This window comes from Leptosomus discolor, chromosome 17, assembly GCF_034619465.1.
Source record: "Leptosomus discolor isolate bLepDis1 chromosome 17, bLepDis1.hap2, whole genome shotgun sequence".
Classification (NCBI taxonomy): domain Eukaryota; kingdom Metazoa; phylum Chordata; class Aves; order Leptosomiformes; family Leptosomidae; genus Leptosomus; species Leptosomus discolor.
Window position 1 is genome coordinate 8,222,794 of NC_141407.1, and position 24,491 is coordinate 8,247,284.

The 24,491-nt window shown below is 36.5% G+C and overlaps 1 protein-coding gene across 1 annotated transcript; it reads left to right on the forward strand.

Moving 5' to 3' along the window:
* The first annotated feature begins 8,670 nt into the window (after positions 1 to 8,670).
* Positions 8,671 to 24,262, forward strand: LOC104346723 (translocating chain-associated membrane protein 1). Its single transcript, XM_009951565.2, has 11 exons — positions 8,671 to 8,832; positions 13,932 to 13,992; positions 15,147 to 15,265; positions 16,148 to 16,264; positions 16,356 to 16,414; positions 17,188 to 17,272; positions 17,575 to 17,645; positions 17,730 to 17,834; positions 19,920 to 20,063; positions 20,897 to 21,057; positions 24,104 to 24,262. Exons 1-11 carry the CDS (start codon positions 8,713 to 8,715, stop codon positions 24,175 to 24,177), a joined length of 1,116 nt encoding a protein of 371 aa, XP_009949867.1. The 5' UTR covers positions 8,671 to 8,712; the 3' UTR covers positions 24,178 to 24,262.
* The last annotated feature ends 229 nt before the right edge of the window (positions 24,263 to 24,491 follow it).

A 24,491-nucleotide genomic window follows, 5' to 3' on the forward strand; every position in this document is an offset into this window, starting at 1 on the left:
ATAGAAACAAAATATAAAATTCATCCTCCTCTCTATGGCATAATGACACTGTTTTGCCAGCAAAACCGATAGAAAAGAGCTGTACTACAAACAGTTTAATCAACCTTTCAAGTAGAAAGATTTAGTGCTTTAGAAATAAACCTCTCCACCTGTCAGCAGCCTAAGAAAGTTGCTCAGTTTTGAAATTAAAAAGCCAAAGGGCTTTAGTATGATTCCCCCCCCAAATCTTCCTACGTCAACAAAATAATTCAGACAACTAGAGACACATCTAGCAATGTTGCAGATGTCCTAGGATATCCCACGTGGCCTCTGGCTTCTACTCCCCAAGGACCAGAGTCTCATAAATCCTATGTCCTATGTGTCAGCCCCATGAAAGCATAGCTCCCAGAGAGCACTTCAAGTTACACTAGATGCCCCTATTTAGGAAGCTAAATCCCACCCTTAGGAAAATTCTTGGACAACATGACATAGCTGGGGTGCTGGTTAATAGCCACCTGGAACATCAAGGAATCAAGGCTTTCAGTCCCTCTGGAGAGCTGCTATGCTTTCTTTTATCACACAGGCTATACAGAACAGCCAGAATTAACATATCCAGACAAACAGACAAAAATTTATGGAATTCATTACTATCTCACCTGGCTTGAACTACTGCAGCTGGTTTGTGAAGTTCTATACAATGCTGCTTCTTACAGAGAGATGTCTTTATTGATGCCTCATTAACCTCATTAATAAAATAGTTTAATGTGCTTATCATCTAACAGGAAAGGAAAATATTTTTCAGAACAGACTAATCTTATGAACATAAGTAAAGGAAGAAATAAAAATAAAGCAGATGTGGAGCATTTCTCCATGACTAAAAGTCTATAAAATTCCTTACAAAATTCTAATATCTATGCAGTGGAAGTCATGATGAACGCATCTTGTACCATACTCCACTAATTAATACTTTTAAAATACATGCATCACTAAATCACAGAAGCATAAGATAAAGTCACTTAGCAGTACATACAACCATTTCTCCTCTTATTATCCCAAGCATGCGTGCCACAGCATTCCAGCCACTAAAATACTCTAAGCTACACCTTTCACTGTTTTGTACATGCACACGATCAGGAAACATTTCTTCCCACCACTAACACCTCACTGGCTGTTTGACAGAGTAAGTGATTAAGATGGGAGAAGCTAACTTGATAATAGGGTTTGTAGGGGAAAAAAAGCAACAGAGCAGAAATAAGGCTAAGTTTCTGCTCTTCCATCTTGTGCTCTGATACTGTTACAGTAGCAAGAGATCTGGTTTTGGACAGACAAGTGAAGAACAGATTCTTCAGTACTTTTTCCATTTTTGCTTTTGTGGGTTTAGGTTACACAAGTTATAAATATAAGAACACTAATTCTCTATAGTTTCTGCTTACTAATTCTAATTTTTTCTTTAATGCTTAATTGGTGTAACCGTTGCACAGAAGAGAGGTGATGCTATTATTTATGGAGAATAAGAACAGATGCTTGTACAGAATATATTATTGGTCAACAGCTGTGACAGAATATTCCCTGTTATAGGATAAAAGCTAACAAGGGAAAAAAAATCGTGAAAGAGGGATATCAGGGTTTCCGTGCATCTGGCACTCAGCTATTATTATCTGTGCTGCCCAGGCTCAATTAGCAAATTATGTATGTGTGATCTCAGCCTCATAGTTTGCAGTAGTCTCACATAAACTTTTAGTTTGTTATATGAATAGCAGTAAACCACGACAATAAATCCAGGATAAAAAAAAAAATATCCTCTCAATTCCCTTCCAAAGTTTGTGGTTTATTGCAATTTTAGAAGTGATACACATCAACAATGGCTTAATTTTTTAAAAATCGTTTTATCCCATTTTAGGAGACTTGCTGCTAGGTGATCCCATCTAATACAATACAGCGTAATATGTTGATATACTACTACAGAAACACTAGCTCAGCAAATTTCCAAGAAAGCACAGTACATATTTATAAATATTGACTTAGGTAGAACAATCCTTAGAATGCTAAAAAAATTAAGGGAGTTTATCCACCCAGATGAAAGATAAAGAAACACCAGATTTAAAAAAAGGGTTTATTTTCAGTTTCGATTCTTAGTAGTCATTAGTTTTTCCTTGACAAGCTACTTAAAGTATTAATGCATGAATGAAATATTAAGTCTTTGCATTGCAGGGTCATCTATTTAAATGTCATTTTAATAGCTTATTATAGAAAACCCTAGGGTGAAATCCAGGCCCTATTATCTCCAGCAAGTCCAGAGTCTCACCCACGACATTCATCTGTTTTTTCAATTCATGGAAATTACAGTCTTTCAAGGACAATAAAATCCTTTCTAGGCAAATTAAAGTTATTAATGTATCCAAGCTCTTCTCGTGTCTATTCAGTAAGTTGTGAACATTAACAGTTAATAGAAATGTTGACAGAAATATTGCAGGGAACTGGAAGAGTTTTTCCAGCTGCAGTCTCATATTTTATTTTTTCATTAATCTGTTTTCTTGTATTACTGCTACTACTTTGCAACTACAAATACTTCGGTTTTATAAAAGCCTTAAATAGAAGTGTTTACATTTTCTAGTTTCTCAAATGTAACTTCTGAGATAACCCTTCTTAATATAATAGTTTTAATCGGTTGGTGATCTTGAAAGCTGCTCTTTTAAGAACTACATATCCAGAGATACAAACCTCATTCCAAAAGGGAAATATATGTTACAATAGGATCAACACATATGTGCACAAAGATGTATGTGGAAATGGGTGATTAAAGATTTATATTGTATATATCAATTGATTAAATGATTACCATTTAAATGAGGTAAATGTAGATGTTGTAAAACAATGCATGTTTAGTGCCAAGCAGATATATATGAAATGCACTAAACAAGAAAACAGGGGTTTACAACCAATATAAACCAACATACATGTTTGTGGGGGTTTTTTTATGTATATTAAAGTAGATTCTACTCAGACAGGAATGTGACAGTATCTGGAGAATCTACTTACTACGTTATGTAAGAAAATCCTTTTAATCTCTCCATTTTTATTCAGCTATGTGGACCTCTAAAATACCTCTAAAATGTTAGAAAGAACAGCCCAACTTATACCAACAAACAGAGGCTTTTGGCATAAGTATGAAAAATTTAAACATTTAGACATCAAAAACATCTTTATGCCATGCTACAATAGTAAGATAACATTTTACAAGATTTATAAATATCAATTTTTATCGCAAAGGTTTTACTGAAACACCAATAACAACAGCATTTTTGTTATGATCTGAAAGCTCATTCCAACATTACTTCTCTAACTGAACAGTCAATACAGTACTAGAAAATAATTTTATATTAGAACTACAATCTGGCTCTTCTAAATAACCAGTCCCCAAACCAGTCATTCTACTTCTAATTCACTACCCCTCTTTCCCTTCTAGAAAACATTTCATGCCATGACAAAAAAATTAACTTAATTTTCTAAACATAGTCTCACGAACTAGTCTTTAACCACTTCATCACCTAGTAGACACCCTTCAAAATGAAGAAGTGATACTAGACAGTAACTGGATTTTCAGCCTGAAAGGAAGAACCAGCCTCAGAATGAAACAAAAGGTTTCATAAAACCATAGAGATGTAGGAGCTTGTATTCAACGTATGATCTCTTAGGAATGCACTACTGCTTTAATGTGTGCAGCAGTTGTTTCACCTGCTCTGCAAGCAGAATATTTATTTGCTTAATAGAGTCTAAATAAAACCTGCAATCAGTTACCACAGAAATTGCACATCATTACATAACAGCCAGTAATTGGTTACCAGAATGAACTGAACTGGACTTCTACTGTTGTTTTTCACAGCATAGCAAGAAAGCTTTTCACTTTTACATGCTACCTGAAATCCAGTACCTGTTCATTTCTTGCCTTTCTTAAGGCTCTACAATTATAATTCAATTACATACTATAGTCAATTACTTCAACCACTGTTTAATTGTAAAAGGTTTTTTGATGTATGGTTCACATTGAGAATTTTAATTACAGGGCAGTAGCACAAATCTGTACTTGTTTCACTTCCCCTGTCCCAATTATATGGCCTACCCTGTGTGTTCTTAACACAGTTTTCTTCAGAGATGGTAGTGTGTCAAGAAATAGGCAGATTACTCTCAAACTGTGGCACAGAATCTTCAGAATTCACTATTGTACATTTGATGCTGCAAATGTTATCCCTTTTTTTGCCCAGTTCCATTTTTTGTAAAACTGGGAACACTTTTGTGCAAAGACTAAATCCTGAGTTTCAGTTCTTACAAAACTGAAGCCTGCTTTGTAGTGCTTTATGAAGAGAAAAGAGAAGCAAGAAATACCATGCAGAAACATATCAATCATTCATCTGGAGTCCTGTCTGCAAAATGACTGGACCATATACTTTAGAGGAAATCCCAAAAGTATTTCTTGGTATGAAAAATTATAGTGTGACAGAAAAGCTCCCTCCTTAGCTCGTCTGATAGTTCCTTTATTCCCGATGGACAATGACTAATAGGCTCTTGTAATTTTAATCTCAGTTACTATTGTTTAACTAGATGTTGTTTGGCCGTGGTTGTGGTTTCTTTAAATATATATATTGTTGCTACTGGATCTTATTTTGCTTGTCATTAAACACTAGTTGTTTAACGTTTAGTGTTTAAGTTTTTCTTTTAGGTAAAGAGTAAGTGAAAACATCTGATATACTTATCTTGCACTTTGTTTTACTTCATAACTCTCATTATCCTCAAATTAAGGGAGAACCCTTTATGCCAAATAAGCTGGAATTCAATTAGCTTTAGGAAGATTCTGCACAGGCAAAATGCTTAGCATAAAGAGAATATTTTACAAACATATACACCAGAAATCCTGATCTTTGTAGTTTGCCTTGTAAAACCTGTATCTCAAGAAAAGACCAAAACAGGCTCAAACACCTCAATCCCCCACCCTCAAGTATTCCTGGGCCTAGAACAAATCAAGGAAGCTCATCCTCACTTTGGTCACCCCCAGGTGATACTTCCCTTACTGTTGTCATGTGACTGTAGCTGAAGACAGCAGAGAGAAATCACCTATAGATTCTAACCTGTAAGTCAAGCAGAACACAAAGCAAGAACCTCTGGCAGTTCAAAATTTGCCTACAAGTTTGCCTGACACTCTGTCATTCCAACGTCTGTTTGTCCCCATCTGACTTTTATACTGCTTTACTGTACACACACCCCTCTTCTCTTCTGTTTTTCTCATTTATCCTTTCCTAAGCAATCTCTCCTCCCCCATCCCAAAGTCCCAAAAGAACACAATGTTTTTGGTGCCACTGCACTGCTTATGGGCTATCTTCCTCCCCACAGTGAATCCATCTTGTCTAATTAATCATGAATTCTGTGTTTATACAATGCCCAATAAAATAATAATAATAAAAATCCCAATCTTGGATGGTCTTTTAATACACAAAGGAAATCATATAGCCAATTTGAATGTATTCGCCTTGTGATTTTTAAACTGGGTTTACTCACCCCATGACAACGACTGGATCTTTTTTCTTCTCTGAATTTACTCAAATTCTGAATCAGCTCTTCTTGTGTAACTGAAGTGTAAAATAAAGGAGTCATTCTTAGCTACTTCCGTGTGGTCAAGCAGATTTCCAGTTGATTTCTACGACTCTGCAAAAGACACTAATTTAATTTTTCTTTCTATAAAGAACAACAAATCAACAAAACTTAATAGCAGACCAATTATCAAATCCTATGCAGTAGTTTTCAACCTAGGTGTCTGGTGGGATGTAACCTCCTAACTTTCTGTTTAGTTCCTTGACTAAACACGTAAAATGAGAAGACAATAGAAAAGTGGAAATCTGTTCTTAACTGGAAGATATGGGGGTTTTGACTACTTTTTTACTAGAAAAAGCAACTATGAAAATAAGAATAGCTAGGTTTGCTAAGTTCGTTTGTTTAAAGGATAAGACAATGGAAATGACACAGTGGGCTGTATGTGAAATGGGCCCACATATAACCTTTGGGTCTTTAAACCTGGGATTTAGAGCTTAAACAACACAGACAAGGAATTATAGATCAGGCAGGAAAGTAGGTGGCCAGAAAAATAAGTGGGTTGTCCTCATGCAGGTTCATCCACTTATCTCAGTTTCCAAACATTAGATAATCTAAATTCTGAAGAGATAGGTGAGAAAACTAAGTATAAGTAATAGAAGTATGGGCTTTCACCAGTGTCTTTTTTACACACACACATACTGCTTTAAGAAATAGAGCGCACTTACTTTCCAAGGGCAGAGTTCAGCACTAGAGATTTATCCAAAAAATTGTATCATACACATAATAAGGGGACACTTCACTACTTTTACATGATGCTGCCATCAACTGCCAGAGGAAGAAAACAGAACCTGACCACAGGGTTCTAAAGAGTAGAACTGTGGTCTGCAACATCACACCTTTTTTTTTCCCTTGCCTCCTACACACGTTATACTGCAAAAATAGGTTCAAGCCCTTTGTCAATTGAAATAATCAGTGTAGACAACTGTGGTCTCCGCTTGAGCAGACAGCATATGTCTATACTAAATATTTACACTAATACATATAGAAAAGCAGAAGTCACTGGGTATCTCTTGAAGCATGCACTTGAACACTAGTCTAATATTACTATGATTTATTATATTTGATTTTCTCATTGTATCTCATGGTCTAAATCTTCAAGTCTTATAGCTAGCAAATCTGCCTCAAGATTCATTTTGCTAAGGCAGTGTAATTACTAGATTAATTATGAATCTTAAATTTGAGTAATGTATTAAGTCTTGCCTTGTCCTAAAGAAAGCGAATAACAAATCATAAAGTTATCTGCTCCTAAATTGCTTTAGTTTTGTTTAAAAATAAAAACTCATTGTTACTTGTTTAGAGCTTAAGCAAGTATAAGAGCTGAAATTTATGCTGAAAGTAAAATTATATACAAAGCTACAAATATAGAAGCTATCCAAATAATGGAAAAATTCTTAAAGCCCTGCACCAGGAAATCTTCTAGAAAAGGATATTCCCAGTCAATGAAAATCAAAACTAGCTTGCTCACTCTGATATGGTACAAAAAGGACGGTATAAATTGTATCAGATTAGTACATTCTGGGTTACAAAATGACATTCCAAGTTTCTGTTTCTCCTTTCCCATTCCCGTTCAGCCTTACTTGCCCCTTTCTCTAATGTGTTCCAGCAAGGAAAAAACCTGTTTTGAATCACAGTTAATTCTCAGTCAGGATTATTTTTGTAGCTTTAAAAAAAGATAAGAGAAGCTGTAATTATGATAAACAATTATGAAATTCTGTCAATGTTATTGTTCCTTTTTCATAAGAAAAACAGCCATAATTTGTAAACAACTTAAAACCATTAGGTTGGAAGAGACCTCTAAGGTCAAGTCCATACTTAATACAACTATTTTCTTTTTAATTCTTTTCAGATGAGAAAAAGAACATTCATGGCAGTTGCCTCCCAAACGAATGTCTCAGATAGAACCTATCCTCTGTAAAAATTCTTAATTTAAAATGTAAAATCCCATTTCTGAACGTATTAGCCCAAAAGTCAAAATAGAGTTGGGAAAATGAGTATGAGCGTAGTCAAACTCAACAACTACACAGAACATTTAACAGAAAGTAAATTCAGGCATATCAAAAGATAGCTTCAGCGAGCCTTAAATATTTATCAATTAACAGGTAGCAAAACTCCTTTACAGCTGAACTGAATTTCAGGTCCTATTTGCCAACTGGCTCCAGGCGACCCCCTCTTCACTGGAATGGGCTGAGGCCATGCTCAATGCAGCAGGGCACCCTATTGCCAGACAAGACCAAATTTTTCTTTTCTCTTCCAACCCTGCTCTCTGGGGTGCCCTGTCAGCCTCTGGCCTTCACCCTTTCCTTCATTGACTTTTTTTTTTTTTTTTTTGACCAATTGGTTTCCTCCTGAATTCCGCCTAGATAGCCAAATGTCCTCATTTTCAGGACTTCAAAGCACTCCGAATGCCCTTTCTCTCCATTTTAATGGGAAGAAAATTTAAAAAAAGAGTTTCTCAACATCTTTTCCCCTTTTGTCGAGCCGCAGGTGAGGGAGCCCGGCTCAGCTCTAAGGGGGATGATGAGGGGCCACTTCCCCCCACCTGGGCGGGCCGCAGCCCAAGGACCCGTGAGGAGCGCAGGCCGATCAGCGCGCCCCGCAGGCTCGACGAGAACCGAGCTACCTGCCCGCCAGCGCGGCTGCGGTGAGCACAGCCTCCACAGAGGCCGGGCCGGGCCACAGCAGAGCCGCTGGCTCCGCCGACCCTCCGCGGCGGGAACCTCCTCATCGCCCAGCCCGCCTCCGGTACGAACCGAGCTCCACCCGCTAGAGTCCGCGGCGGCCTTCTGAGCGGGCCCCACCCACGCGCATAGAGGATTGGCAGGAGTCTCTGTCACTCCTATCGGACCCCGTCTCCCGCCGCAAGTACCCCCGAAGCGCCGCCTCCTTAGAAACCGCTCTCCCAGGCCGCCTAACGATTAGTTGCAGGGACTGCCAATCATAAACATTCTTAAGTTTGATTGGTCGGAACTTGGAAGGGGAGGGCTTTTTGGCCGGCGGTGTTTACCGTGCGTGGGGTGACGGCTATCGAGGAGCGGGGAGAGGCGTCGCTCCCCTAGGTGGGGCTGCCCCGGCCTGGGAGCTGGCAGCGCCATGAGGTTCCGCAGGAGAAACAAGAGGCCGGTGGTGCTAAGCCATGAGTTCATCATTCAGAACCATGCGGATACCGCATCCTGCCTGGTGATGGGGCTCCTGCTGGGGCTCATGTTTGAGGTACTGGGCGGGGTGAGGGGGTGAGGGGGGCCGGTGGTTGCTGAGTCGAGCAGCACCTGCCCCTGCTGTGGGGCGGCAGCCGCGGCGCCCTTGGCTTCCCGCTCTGGAGCTTCCCCAGTACATACCTCCCGTTCGCTTCTGCGTCGCTGCCAGGCAGCCCTGCTCCATCCCCTCCGGCTCTGCCTTTTCTCTTCTTCCCCGCAGGGTTATGCCCCTGTTTGTTCTTCCCCCCCGAAGCCTAACTCTGTGACACCCTGCTCGGGCACCCTCCTCTCCGTGTCTCGGGGATCTTCCGAGCGCAGCAAGTTTCACTTCTCTCAGTCCTGTCCCAGCTCACAAACTCCCTAGTGCCTTCTCTGCTGGGTTGTCTTTGCCAGCTCTCGCTGTGCAATCCGCTCTCTTGTCCTCTCCTGTCCGATTACTGCTCTTTTTTTCTCGCCCGGTTTTCCTTCTCTGCATGTGTTTCATTTCTGGCACCCGCCAATAAGCTCCCTTTTACTCGGTTCCAGTCGCCTGAGTTATAAAGATCCTCAAGCCCCCTTGCTTAAAGCAGAGTCGTCTTATGTCTCTTTGTTGTGTACTTTTTTTTTTTTTTTCTCTACCCTCTGTTCCAAAGTCCACGTGGTAAAGCAGTTAGGAATACTGTTATAAAGAGGGATTCAGACAGTCTCTGTTTTGAGCGTGCTTAACCAGGTGGTAGTTTAAAACTGCTAGTCATCCTTTGGCACCACTGCTCAGTCTCCTGCTGTCGTTGGCTCAGCTCCCTAGCAATGGATAATCTGAAGAAAAACGTGGGATTAGACAGTGTCGGCCTAACTTCTGCATTCTTCTTTGCGTTTGTGTTTGAAAGCTATTGTAAAGTTAACTTCCATGTGCAAGCTCCTTATTAGTTTTTGGTGATGGATTAGGCATCTCTCTTAGGCATCTGTTTCCCACTTTTGGAACAAAAGCCTTGTGTGCGTGTTGCTATGTGAATATTTTATATTGGTGTTGAGTATGGGATAATGCTTGGTAAACAGAGTTTAAATTCTGGATAGACAACTTAAATACTTTACTGAAATATTACTGTTATTATGACTTAAATCTTCATTGAAATATTTCAACATTTCCTATCAGTTGGGTAAGATTAAAAATCAGATAATTTTAAATTAAAAGTACTGTTAAATTCTGAGATAAAATACTTATGTGTAGATGTTCTTGTTTTTTAAATCTATCTTGACCCACTTCTGAAAACATTAAGGATACTTGACAGAAATAAAGTAGAGAAAGCAGTTGTGGTGGTCAGATAATTTCCTTCTAAATGGTGGACAAATGCATGTTGAAGTGTAATAAGCTGTGACGTCTATGGAGGAGTGTGTCAAAAGTTAATATATTAAATGCAGAACTCAGATCTTGGGATAAAAACTATCTAGGGGCTTGACAACTCGGGTGATAAGGGCTTTAAGAAAGTAAATGTCTGCACCTGGGATAAAGTAAACCCAGTTGGGGGCCTAGATGGAACTTTTAATGTATCTTTGTATATGGTGCTTTTTAAAATATATAACTATGTGTCTCTTTGTTCAAAACAATTATGTTTTCTGGAGTTCCATCTCTGAATTCCATTTGTCTTAACTCAGGCCTTGTATACACCACAGAAGTTGTATTTCTGTAACTCCGCAGGTTTTGGAAGGGACTGTGTGGCTCCCCTGGGGTAAGCGTTGTTATTTTGATGAAGCTGATTTTTTTTTTAGAGGAAAATAGCAAGTTAATATTAGTTACATCCAAGGATAATTAGCAAATTATCTCATTTCTAGTCAGCATAATTCTAAAAGTTCAAATGCAGGCTAGACACTAGTGTAGCTTGTGATATGCTTTTATCGTGCTTGTTTGAACATATACTGTTGTACTTCTTGTTGAATAATGTAAATATTTGCATCTCCTTTTTGATGCAAAAATTACTTTTTTGATTGAGACACCTTTCATTTATTATGCAGAAGAACAGTGGTGCTATGTAGCAGGTTAGACCTGTATTACACCTCTACCTTGTTCACTGCAGAAAAGCACACTGGAATTGTTTGAATTAAATCTATATTTCTGTTGTTCCCTGTCTAGGTCTTATACCATCTTTATATTGGGTAATCCAGTCTGCCAAACAAACAAAACTACTGATGTTTTCCCAGTAAACATTGGTGACATTTATTACGGTTCGTACATTGAGCGCTTCAGAAGTGTTACTGAACTTGCGTATGCAGCAGTTATGTCTATTTTGTTTTGGTCTTGATTTTCTTTCCGTATTGAAGTGAAATCATTTCTAGATTTTAAGTTTGAAGCACTGAAGGGCAACTTTTTTTTTTGAATCAGTGCTTTTCACAGCTTTTTATGCTTACTGTGATTTCAGATGCATCTGTCAATGACAGATTTCCAAATCTAGCCCATGGTACCATAGCTTATACACTAATAAGGTAATGAACATGTAAATAAAGCTTTTCATAGCTGACTACCTATTGAATGATTTGCTTGGGCTTACATAGTACTATAGTAAATACAGAGGTTTTTTTCCTAGGTGAGATTCAATTGCCCATATCCATGAGACCATCCAAAATCCAATAATATGTTAAAATTAGAAATAAGCATTACAATGTCATAAATTCAATTATATGAACTTGTTTAAGGGGAATTCTTGCATGTAAGGTTGTTTATCCACCTTAATTGTACTTTCCTGTACCTTAACTTTGCTGATTGTTATGAGGTCTATAGATGTGCGTGTGGAGGTTCACTCTCCTTGTAAGATACTGAAAAGTTGCGGTTAAGCGTGTTAACTATTTTCTTACTTCTTCCTTCTCTGAGTGTACTTATAGTCATTTACATGCCAAATCCTACTCCTTTTCTTGACAACAGAGGGGGTCTTGTCTTCTAAAGAAATCTTTCTTTTAGCATTTATGGTTGTTCTTAAGCTTCTAGTATCATCTCGGAGAGTTTCATACATTTTCTTTCCTCCTAGAGCAACTTACATCATGTTTGTATCTGTGGCTGTCTTACCACAGAATACACTTAATGGGGCTCCCATACTTTCAGCAGAGTGAAACGCCTGTAGTATTGTGTTGTATGCTTCACAGACAAGCAGAAAAGCTAACTTGCTGGGCTCTAGCAAAGGTTCTTACCACTCTCTTCTCCCAAAGAGGATGAAAAATAGCTAATTCTCAGGAAAGCTCCCTAATGAAGGGGGCTGCTTGGAGTTACATGGGGCTGCCTGAATGCTCCTCTACAAGAGAAACTGTCGCTGTGGGTCCTGAGTGATGACTTACTGAAAGCAAGCATGTTTGGTTTAGTTAGGTGCCGATGACATCAATACCTATGTAACTATCTACGTTTTCCCTGTCTTTCCAGGAGCAGTTGGCAATGAATTTGTCACATTCTCGTTCCATGAACGTTTTAAGTTTATATTGATGTCTGGCTGCTTATTCTCCCGATCAAGCACACAAAAGAACTTCTGTAGCTGAACGGTTGGCATACAAGGAAGTTCATCTGTGTTAAGATTTGTAGGGTTTTCTCCTCCTGTTTTGCTGGGTCAGTTTTAACTTGTGTAATTTTCCTGTCCGATTCGCCATAACACTACTTTTGATGTCACAAGTGTGGGACAGAGACAAGAAGCAACTGGTAGTAAAGAGAAAGGCAGGATTGCTCCTTTTAATGGTAGTGCTGGCTTACAATAGGTTAAATTGTTCATAGAACTGCAGTGTCTGAAAGCCAATTTTGTATGCCAGAAAAATTGGTACTTTCGTTTTCCTTAATGAGACTTCCTCTTAAAAGTGCTCTTCAGTATTATGACTCCTCTGCTGCTTAATTTCACAGGTGCACTCCCGGTGCACTGAAGCTATTTGCCTTCTCCCCCTTTTTTTGCTACAGAGGATCTTCTTTTGCATTGTTGCGCCTCTTGCTTACTGAATAAATTAATGCTTGTTTTATATGAATGTTCTTAGTTACACTTTCAGAAATTAGATGGTGTAACATCTGAGGAAAACAGCTTTCTTTTTTTAGTTTATATTTCTTTGTTTTAAGTTGTATCTATGAAGATCAGTTTAAGAGAAAGCATAAAAGATACAAGAATTTTTTTTTACATCAGCTTTCAGACTATGCCTGTTGTACTTCTCTGATTTATGAACGAGACAGCTAAGTGGTTGCAAACATAATAAATGTATTTGCTATTGAGTGTAGGATTTAATTCCGTATTGCATTTTTTTTTTTGCAGCAAAGGAACCAGGGTTTCTGTTTTGTTTTCCCTTCCACTTATATCCACGTGTTACAGCTAACCACTGTTTCAGTTACGTCAGCATAACTGTTTGTTTTTGAAGTTGTGCAAGCCAGATAATGAAGTGCTTTCAACTAAATTAAGCAAACATATTTACCTCTTATCACTCAGTTGTAGGGTCATGCAGTAATCCCCATTATAAACAGTTCCATTGTTACAGCTAAGGGCTAAACATAGTGCAGCATGGGAGTGGGAACATATTTTGAAGAGGTAGAGGTGGCTGAAATAGTGTGCAGTTGTTTCGGTTTTTGTTTTTTTTTTTTAAATAAAAAAAATCCTAGTTTTGCCACTGGAGAAAAAGTAATGTAAAAGTATATCATTGGTTACTGTGATTGTACTGTAATTTTTAGAAAATGCTTGATTTATTGTACAAGAAATTGATGAGTCTTATAATTCGACTATGATGTTTTGAATACTCTGTGTGCTTATGCAGACACTTAGCCAGAACATGGCTTTTTTTATTGTCTTGCAAAGTTAGGTGAAACTTTGCCTCCGATTTAGTCTTTTAAATTTTGAAATAAATGAAAGCCATTTACACTTCTGCAAACTTTAAAATGTTTAGTAGAACAGTGAGTAATTTAATCCTTAGCTAAAAGGACATACTCAAGTCCTGACCCTATGCAGCAAATGTTAAAGGATTTGCAACAAGGTGGGCCTCCACAGTTGGAGATAAACAACACTTTTGGGATGTCTTTGATTTAAATGTGTGGGAAAACGTTTGTCAATGGCATAATCTTCTAGTTTTGGGTGTTTATAGTCTAGCTTGTTTGAAAAATCTGATATCTTTTCCTTGTTTCTTTTTGAATTTCAGGCCTCAGCCAAGTACGCCATCATCTTTATTGCTGTGCAGTACAATGTCACCTATACCACTGGTGAGATTAAATAAAATCTTTTTTTTTTTTTTTTTTGTAATGCAAGAGCTTAACTATTATAAATTACTCTTCCCCTCCACCCCCTCAAGACTTCAATTTACTTCATTTGTATGGTAGAACTCTCATATTCGTCTGTCTGCTTTTGGATTTACTAATACTACATTCAATGAAACATTCTAGTGTTTTCTCTGTTGTTTGTGAATAATACTGCATTATTTTTCCCATAGTTAACAGTGCTACTAACTTGCATTTTAATGTGAAAAGCATGCATGCATTCTTTCGAGTTTTTAATACGATCAATAGGAGTTATCAAGTAATAGAATATTTTGGTTGTTTGCTATATATCTGTTGCTTATTCATGACTTCTTGTGTCATTAGTAATGGATTTGTGGTTTATATTTCAAAAATATCACATTATTATTGTCAAGTAACATGTTGCTGATTCAATCATGCTTTTAAATAACAAAGGGAGAAAGTACGGATTCTTGGCAAGTACTGATTTCTTTTGGGGAAAAAAACAACCCAAAATATTTCCTTTATTTAATTTTTTGTATGTGCTGTACTATATACAGGAATGGTAAGCAGCTAGAGGAATTTCCTTATTTGATAACTTAATTTCTCTTAGTAGTATTGATAACTTTCAGTTCTTTCAATGTCTTTGAAAAAAGAGGTGCTTGGTGGAATTATTCCAGACGGGGAACTAAGGTCCTGAGAAATTAGCGAAATCGATGACTCTGTTATAATCTTGACTTCCCAAATGGAGACTTCTATGCTGAGACCGTTCCAAATAATGTAGCACTCTGGCCGCATTTTAATATGTTCAGAATAATGCATTGATCAACTTTTCTTGCAGTAGTGAATACATACAATTTTTTGCAAATGTTTCCTGAGATGTTTAATGTTGAACACTTGAGGTATACACAGTCAGTGGACTTCTGTTTTACTGATATTTGAGCAGCATTAAGTAGAAATCTCCTAAAGCGAAGACAAAAGTAAAATCCAAGTAACTTTCAAAAATGTAAAACTTACAGCTAGTATCCTGTATCAATGTAACATAACTTCCAAGAACAATGGCCACTGCTGCCCTTCTTTAGCTGCACAGAGAATTCCTTCATAAGACTGTAAAAACACACACTTTTTTTTTTTTTTTTTAGGTGACAACAGTGAGCAATTTCACTTTTATGACTACGGTCCAAAAGACATTGCCACGATCATCTTCTACATGCTCGTAGGTATTAATCTGCATGCTGTAATCCAGGAGTACATATTAGATGTAAGTTTATTACTGGGTTATAATTTATTTTTATAAACATGTTATTTTTAGCCATCGGTTGCTAAGAGTTTTTCTCAAGTTAAGTGTTAAGCTATGGTACAAGGAATGGTTTAGCATTTAGAAGCCATGTTGTTGTTTGACAAAAATGCAAATAGACCTTGGTTTAGTGGTGGACCTGACAGTGTTAGGTTAACGGTTGGACTCTGATCTTAAGGTTCTTTTCTAACCTAAATGATTCTATGATACTTTTATAGTGATATTTCTTTCAATTAATATAACTTACGTTTTTCTGTCAAAACAGAGATTAAATGTTCATACCCTGCTCGAAATATCTGTGAGTGAGGTCGGCTGCATTAGATTCATGAGATATATTCAGAAGATCAAAAATGAAAATCACTGCAGTGGTGGATTTTTGTTTGTCAGCTGAGGCTCACCTCAAAGAGGCAGCTCAGACTTCATTTTACACCAACCTGGTTGCAAAGCAAAATGAATTTGTTAAGCTCTTGTAAAGACCACCCATTACTGAATGGTCTTAGAATGTCTTCACAGACAGGTCAGGTGAGCCACAGAAGCCCAAAACGTTTTTAAGTGTGCGAAGAGATTTGAAAAACCTAGCAATATGACTCTGCTTATGAGGGGGGGAATTTGCCTGAATACATTATCTGAATATTTTTCACGTGAACTTTACCATAGTGGCAAGTCTTATTGAAGCTAATTGTCATACAAAGTGCTGATCAAAGTCTTAAATGGTGGGAGCTATGTATTTTGACTGAGGAATGGGAGATTTGGGAAGGAAAAAAAAAAATTTTTAAAAACTAGAATGAACACTGACTCCTTTCTCATTTTAGAAATTACATTTATTGATCTGCTTTTTGTTTCTAGAAAATTAATAGACATCTGCATTTGTCAAAAACAAAGCACAGCAAATTTAATGAATCGGGACAGCTAGCATTTTTCTACTTGTTTTCATTTATATGGGGAGCAAGTATTCTGAATGCAGTAAGTAAGTCACTTCATTTGCTGTTTTTACTTAAAAAAAATAGACTTAAAGTATTAAGAAGGTCCTTAAATCAATGGCCTTTTTCTGTAGGAGGAATTCATGATGAACCCAACCTCACTCTGGGAAGATTATCCCCATTCTCGTATGCTGTAAGTGTTCTATTTTCAATTTGAAAAAAAAATCTGGAACTTCTAATCACTATATATTTAACCACCCAAATATTAGGGAACCACTAATAAGGTAGTTAAATTGGTACCTTATAAGAAGTTGTCACTTCTTCTACTTTCTTCTGTTTGGAAACTGCCAGCTATTTTATCCAAAGGTCATTTTTGATGAATTGAACATCTGTCTGAGAGATACTTACATGTGTTCTCACCTTTCTGTAACTTAACCGTGGTAGCTGAGTTAAGGTGTTTGCAAGATGGGTTATGTAATAGACCTCCTGGATTGTTTCACGCTAAAAAACCATGTTTGTCGGAGACTGAATTTTCAAATTAGAAGGGATTTATATGTTTATTTATTTATTTATTTATTTATTAACTAAGATGACTTACAAAATTGTGGTAAGGGCCCTTCACCCTGCCCACCCTGTTTTTTTCCAGCGAGTGTGATAGGGTGAAGGGGGATAATATGCATTTTTTAGGAAGGGAGTTCAGCTGCTCACAGGATAAGCTGTTTCTGTGTCTTAGTTTTTTTCATGTCTTTTTCTTTCCTACTGTCTCAAAGGTGGTTCAGAACTTGCTATCAAGAACATTATGGATACTAATTCAAAAAACCGCCACCAGAGTTTTGTATTTATGATTCCTGTGACTTAGGAATCTTAAACTGTAGCGAGTTAGAATGAATTAATTTAAGGTAATGAAATAAGATCTTGTATCTCATGTTGAAAGCTTGAAAACTCTTAACCTGAATTACTGTTTAGTTTTCAGGTAAAATTCTTCTATATTTGCCAGATAGCCTATTGGCTTCATGCGCTGCCGGAGCTATACTTCCAAAAGATCCGAAAGGTATGGAGAGAAGTTATCAGTACCGTTAGTTAAAGATCTATTATTTCCAATTATTCATGTTAATATTATTATTTATATTTATATAAATATCTATCAGTTATTTATATACTATTTATATATTTTAATTGCTTGCATTTCTCATGTAATTTAGTCTAGGTGGTCTGTAGTTTTTGATTCAGATAATCTTTCCAGAAATTTACGCAGTAGTGTGAAAAAAGTCAAACCTAATGAATGATACGATTTTTCTTAGGAAAATATAGTTAAACTGTAACAGCATTTATCATAGTTTCTCTTAATTTTAGGAAGACATTCCAAGGCAGCTGTGTTATATTTGCCTTTACATTGCTCATATCTCCGGTGCCTATATATTAAAGTAAGTACTTGCATGTCCGTTTTGAACAGATAGATCTATTTTCTTCATAATTTCATTAACATTTCTAACTTTTCTGTTTTATAGTTTGCAGCACTTGGGGCTAATTCTGATGGTACCTCACTATTTAGTGGAACTCATTTTTCATGCCTCACGTCTTTTCTACTTCAGTGATGAAAACAAGCAAAAAGGGTAAATCTTGCATGTATTGAAATTCAGAACTTGGCTTACTAGTTGCATATAAATGGATTTGCACATATGTAAAAGTACTTGGGTAGCAAATATCACTTGTCAATGTCCACTGTTGTCTGCTTTGAATTCACAAGCAAGTCTTGTCATTACATAGAGTTAAGGAAGCAAATGCACCACTTCATGATTATCATCATAAGGTTTTGCTGAAGGTTTTACTGAACTCCCATTTCAGGTGTCTGTGATTGGCTTCTGATTCTATAAGTTGCCTATTTGCTTAAATATTCATAAATGTTTGTATGTAGGGACACTTTTTAAAAACAGTTAATCAAAGAAGTAATAAAAGCAGCATTCCCTGTAAGTTATTGCAGGTCTCTCTCCTTTTGGTAAGGTGAGAAAGGGAAGTAATTATACAACAGAAAGTTATGTCTCAAAATGTGTAGTTGATAAGATGTCTTCAATTATACATCTCTTCAGTAAGATTCTCAACCCTTCTGAGAATTAATGTGTATAGAAGTAATGAATTTGAAACTGGAAGGAGGTGAGGAATTAAGCTATTTAACCATGAAGCGTGCTAGGAAGGATTGGGTACGCTTCACCATTTGAATGTGAAGACTTTTGGAGGTTCCAGTTTGAATAAAGCAGCCTTGTCCCATTTGTGTGTTCTTATCTCCTACTCTTTCTTTTCTGATTGCCCAGCTGAAAGATTGTCATGAACACCTTGCTTTCTTTCATGCAATCCCTTATATATAGGCAGCCTCCCTTGAGGCAGTGTAATACTACTGCTCTTTCTGGTGTTTTCGCAAGAGGAATATGTGTTGCTCCTTAAAGTTAACATTTTAAATGGGTATGCTGATTATTCTTTGCAAAAAAAATCAGTGTTAACTGGTGCAAATAGGGCAAGTGGGAGAAAGCTTATCTTTCACTTGTATGTCATACTTAATTGTGAGGTTTTTGGAGCTATGAGCTTATCTGCTTTTCATTATGTGCCGCCCAAAAGCATGATGGTTAAACATACTGATTAGGAGAACATATTTTCCTGTCTTGTGAAGATTCTAATGGTCAGATAAGCAACTCAGTCTTTGCCTGGAAATCAGTTATCCCATGTGCAATATTACCACAGTTTAAATAACTGGAAATGGAAACTGGCTTTCATAGCTGGTGAATTGTAGAAGTGTTTGGGGTATTTTATTTCTATAACAATGTGTAGCACTTATAGTAAACTGTAAAAACAACACAATGTCAAATAGTAGGTATTTTTCCTAGCTCAGAATTTATTTTTCTTCTTACAATTCTACATCCAGATGCTGTAGCTCTTCTCAAAATCTTTTTTTGGAGGAGGGTGTGAAGAGAGTTGCTTTTTAAGCAGTCTTGCTTATACTGTGAGAGATTTGAAGTGTGTTTTCTTTAAGTTTGAAATCAGTTGAACAAGTTGATTTTTTTTTTAATGGAAATTTTGGAAAGATATTTTCATATTGGTAATGTTTTTTTCTAATCCATTCATCAGTCACACAATATGAAGTCTTCTTCCTATAGAAATCATTATGTAATGGCAGTAGTAATACCGACTTTCTAAATTAATTATTGTCAGCTTAATAAAACTGTTCTTTGGGGTGGTTTCCACATCCTATAGGAAAAACTTCTAGATGCTGAAGATCTGCAGGATGGCAGATCTTTCTCTGTTAGCTATAAAGTGAAATAATTGTCATTTGTAACTTATTAGCTATCTGATTACCTTCTCATCTTAACATCTGGCTGTTAAAAATAACATACATTGTTTAATAAATGTATATTATACTTTTAGTGTCAGCTTTCTGGCTTTATAGCATCACTGTTACTTATAGCCTTACAGCATGAATGCCGACTTGAGATGCATCTTTTTACTTCATTGTGCTTTCTAGTCAAAAGATTGTGTGATAAGGCAGGACTGAATGTTTGCCTCTTTTTCTGTATTCATTGGTCCCCTCCATGGACTTTTCCCTATTGTTGCTGAGAGAATTTTAATGGAAAGTTCTTCGTATGTTTGACTTAATTGAAAAGAAATGGACTAAAAGGAGAATCACAGTAATTTCTTTATTATGTTTTCAGATTTACCATTTGGGCTTTACTTTTTGTGATGGTGCGTCTTTGGACCCTAACTTTATCTGTCCTCACATTTGGATTTGGTCTGGCGAGAGTAGAGAATCCAGGTTTTTCTGTAGCAGATGGAAACTTCAATGTACTCCCTGTGAGGTATAACAAGGCTAGTAGACATTTCATGCTTGTATAATGTGGCATTTCAACTACAATAATAAATAATAAATTCAATAATAAAAGAATCCAAAATTATAATGTACTTTGAAGAAGTTCCTGGGGTGATGATTTCCTGATGTGTACTTAAGGGAAAGGAAATTTTATTCTCTTTTCTATCTTCTTTTCACAAAAATAGTAGAACAGAATTTGTGGGAAATAGTTGGGGGGGAGGGGAAAGAAACTTTTTAAATTAATTGTTGATTATCCAAAAAGCCTGGGCTAATCATCTCTTTAAACTTTTTTCCCCCTGATGTCTGTACCAGACATAGTATGATTTGGCAATATTAATACACATAATTTTAAAACTAATTCTTTGTTTGGTGCCTTCCTGAAATATTTTTTGTGTATCTTTTATTTTTGCTTTTTAATTTTAAAATTTTGTAACTTTTTCAGCATAAGCTTGTCACTTTAACATTCTCCCTTGTAACTTAATACCTGTAATCAAGTATGTGTGAGGGATTTTGAATCTATGAATGAGCAATCACGTGGATTGCTTGGCAGAGGGGCACCAATGACGCAATTTCCCATCAGCCATTGAAAGCTGATAAACTTGATTGCTTCTAGCAACATACTGAATTTCCATTCACTTCTTGTGTGATATACCTTGTCTTGGGTAAAGCCTTCTGATACATCTGGCTTCTCATGGTATGAAGAATTTAATTGTTTTGATAGTAGACTTTTGGAGAAAAAATAGAATAGGTACAGATTTGCAGTCTATTAATGGTTAACAGAAACATTTATCTGACTGTCTCCAAAATCTCAAATCTTACTAGGATTGGCTGCCTGGGTGCTGTTTGTCTAACACAGGCCTGGATGATGTGGAAATTTATAAATTTTCAGCTGAAGAAATGGAGAGAGCATGTTAAGAACCAGATTCCAAAGAAAAAAATAACTAACACGAAGAACAAACGAACAAAAAAGGAATCAAACAGAGGTCAGTGGCATAATATTTTTTAAAGTTGTTTCTAGGTCAAATGTTTTTATACCAGACATATCATCTTATATTTTTCCTTCCTGTAAAAGAGCAAAAACGTCTGTCTTTCGACATGGAGAGAATGTAGGTAATATTGTAGCTTCTTCGAATGTTAGGGCATATTCTCTAATTCCATTATTGCGAACAGGACAGCACAGAGTTCTAACTGTATTCAATGTTGGGCCTGGATAATCTGCAGGATTGTTCACTGAACTCTGTTAGTTTAAATGCAAGGAATATTTCATGAAACTGGGATTAATGATTCTTTCAGTTTTAAATCAGTCTTTTATAATGCTGCTAAATTCTAAATTTTTTTTGATTTAACATAAGAAAATGGAAAAGTATCATCCAAAATCCCTACTGTATTTCATAAATTCTGCTTCTATTATGCTTCAGACTATTTAAGTTAGTTTGGTCTTTACATGATGTGTCTTTATATAGAAGAACATCAAACCCACTGAAAAAGAACTCCCAAGGAACATTACAGTAGCTGGCAAAGGACAACAAATGGAGAAAGGCTTTTAAGTGGTGTTGTGTCATTTCCAAATTCCAGTGTTATAACAATTAAATGAGTTAACTGGGAGTTACGAAGATTTGTAGAGTGAAATTTCATGTTCTTGTTAGCATATCTATAAAACCATGGATAGAATTAGGTATGAAAGATTGGGAGTCACTTCTGAGATTTGGGTAGAGCTTTGAAAAATGCAGTTCGTTACAAATTTTACCACAGGCTGTGTCTCTTTCTGAAGTTGATCTTTATGTATTAATTTCTACTAAGAGGGTTCGAAGCTCTTGGCATTCAGAGATAACTAGCTGAGTCAGCATTAGCTGAAACCAATCGGAAGATTTTTAGACAACAGTGGTGCTCATAAAATTGTTTTTTTTTTTTGATCATTCCAGAGCAGCCTTTCTGCTCTGAATGTAGCTGCAGATGCTTTTTCTTTTCTTTGTTTCTTTCTCCAGTCTTGCAGATCCTTCTTTCCTTTCCAGAATAACAACTTCATTGCTTTTCTGTGTTGTTTTATGAAATTAGTGTAATTCTTAAGTTCCCAAGATGATTGCAGTTTGGAATAACAGAAATTATACTGTAGTTGACTTCATGTTTACTTCAATTGAGCAAAACAAAGAATAGCACAGGCATTGTAGTGCTCTGACTGCATATGTGGAAACATGTTGTACGTTGTTTATCAGTTTATCTTATTGCTAGTTGCATAAGTATTCACACTTGTAGAAATACTCTGAATGAGAGTTTGAGTTCCACTGAAGCTGGTAGTTTAGTTGTGGCATTAGCTGTAACTCATTTAGTCTACTTGAAGGCAAATAAGACTCCTCTTGTCCCCCAGCTCTTAAGATGAGAATTCAGACTTGTTTGCAGTTAATGTGACTGTACAGTGGTGAGGCATGATATGCATAGGATCCCAACAGTGTAAGAAAAGAATATGTGTTTGAGGTTGATGAGTGTGAGGAGTTATGTAGCCGAAATAATAAAGTTCAGATTTAGATGGCAAAAGAAGGCCTAGAAGTGTACCATAAATCCTTCATATACTGCTTTGTTCCATCTGTCTGTTGCAGCTTCTCTTCATGCTGTGGCCTGAGCTGCTTAAGCTAATGACAGACAAAGCTAGTAAGTGTGAAATGGCATACTGTCTAGGATGCCTTACTGGTGTAATAATAAGAATGCTGTATGATAGGAAAAAAAATCCTAAGGAATCAGTAAAAATTATTTAAGAAATAATGGAAAACAGCTAAACAAGATCCTGATTAAACTAAGATGTCACAGGCGAAGAGACATTGATTAATACTTAATTAGTAATTATTCAGACTATAAGAATGGTCAGTTGGCACTCTGAAGAGAGCTTACCAAAGGGGCCCAACAAGTTTCTGTGCTGACCTACTCATAAATAAACTGTTGAGGTTACAAAGTCTACAAACAAAGTTATTCTGAATTTCTTACAGCAGTGGTGCAGAAAGAACTCGCAAACATGGAATAAGTGAAAAATGGCAAATTCCTAATTTGCAATGTAATACCTAAATTTCTAAGCTACTCAAAGTAACGTATATTATGAAGGGAGGGAAAAGGAAGCATAGTTTATGCATACGCAACAATGGACTTCAAACTAGCGTTTGTCTCATGAAAGATTTTAAATCAATGTTGGTTTTTGTTGTTTTATTTTTCCTGCAAACATCAGGTCAATTCCTTGTTGCAATTAAAAAAAAGAAACAAAACAACAAACCAACCAAACCTCAAAACCCCTCAGCTAGAATGTACCATCCATTGTATAAAACTGTGTGTATCTACATCCCAAAAATTGTACGCTGTGTTGATGACCTCTTCTGAGAAGACTTAGACTATTGCGAGAAAGAGAGAGAAAAAGATGGCAGTAAGGGGAGAGACTAACTACCCCCAGCTCAAAAACTGTCTGTAGGAGACACCATAGAGTTCTAAAACCTTAAGTGATTTTGAGCAGGTAAATAGCAAATTACTGTTTGCTGTTTCTCGTAACATAAGAACAGACAATTTTAATGGAGTAGCATGTTTAAAATGAAGACAAGAAGGATATAAAATACAGAGAATTTGTAGAAGCAATTTCTGCAAAAGTATGGATTGAGATTTAATACCTGCGTTCAGTCTGTCAGTGTTTGATAAAACAATGGTCTAAATGCAAGTTAGACCTCAGGAAGTCACTAAGGTTCCCCTGGAACCTGAAAGAAATTTTGTTGGTAGGACCACTCTCTATTTGCCCTGTTTCTAATACTACTCATGAAGCGTGTCTCACTCCTGGACACAGGAAACTAAAAAGCAACTTTTTTCTGATTCCTGTTCATATCAACTTTGTACAGCCAAAGTTCTTACACATTTTACATACTTAATTCCAAGTTAATGTCAACTGGAGCAAATACTTAATGCCTTTTAAATTTTTTTTTTTAATTTTCCTGGTCTAGTTTCTGTATTTTTCATGTGAAGCAAAATTGTGTTTGTTTACTGTACTTCAATTTAAAATTACAGCTAACTTTGTCAATGGAGCAGCAAAACTAGAAGGTGAAACATTGCCAAGAATAAGAAAATCAAAACCAGTATGAGAATACAAGCTAGTGTCAGAAGACAACATTTGACAGAAGACTGTGACTTAAAAAATTGACACTGCAGAGATATTATTTAGATGTGTTATTATTACAATGGACACCATCAGGTTATATTTTAAAAATATTTTTGTTAATACCCTTGCATTTATGGCAAGTTTGTCTTTGATGTACCTTAACCCAGTAGTCATCTCCAAATTTCACTTAGTTTTAATAGTGAAAACAGATGAATCAGTTTGAACTCCTGGTTCTGTGATCAGAAGTTACTACATTTCTGTAATATTTGGATTACAGACACTACAGAAGGCTGTCTA

Excerpts from the sequence above, each read along its gene's own strand:
- LOC104346723 (XM_009951565.2), top strand. The coding sequence starts at position 8,713 with ATGAGGTTCCGCAGGAGAAACAAGAGGCCGGTGGTGCTAAGCCATGAG. Across the intron at positions 17,646-17,729 it reads TCCGGTGCCTATATATTAAA|TTTGCAGCACTTGGGGCTAA; the intron begins GTAAGTACTTGC and ends TCTGTTTTATAG. Across the intron at positions 17,835-19,919 it reads GATGAAAACAAGCAAAAAGG|ATTTACCATTTGGGCTTTAC; the intron begins GTAAATCTTGCA and ends TTATGTTTTCAG.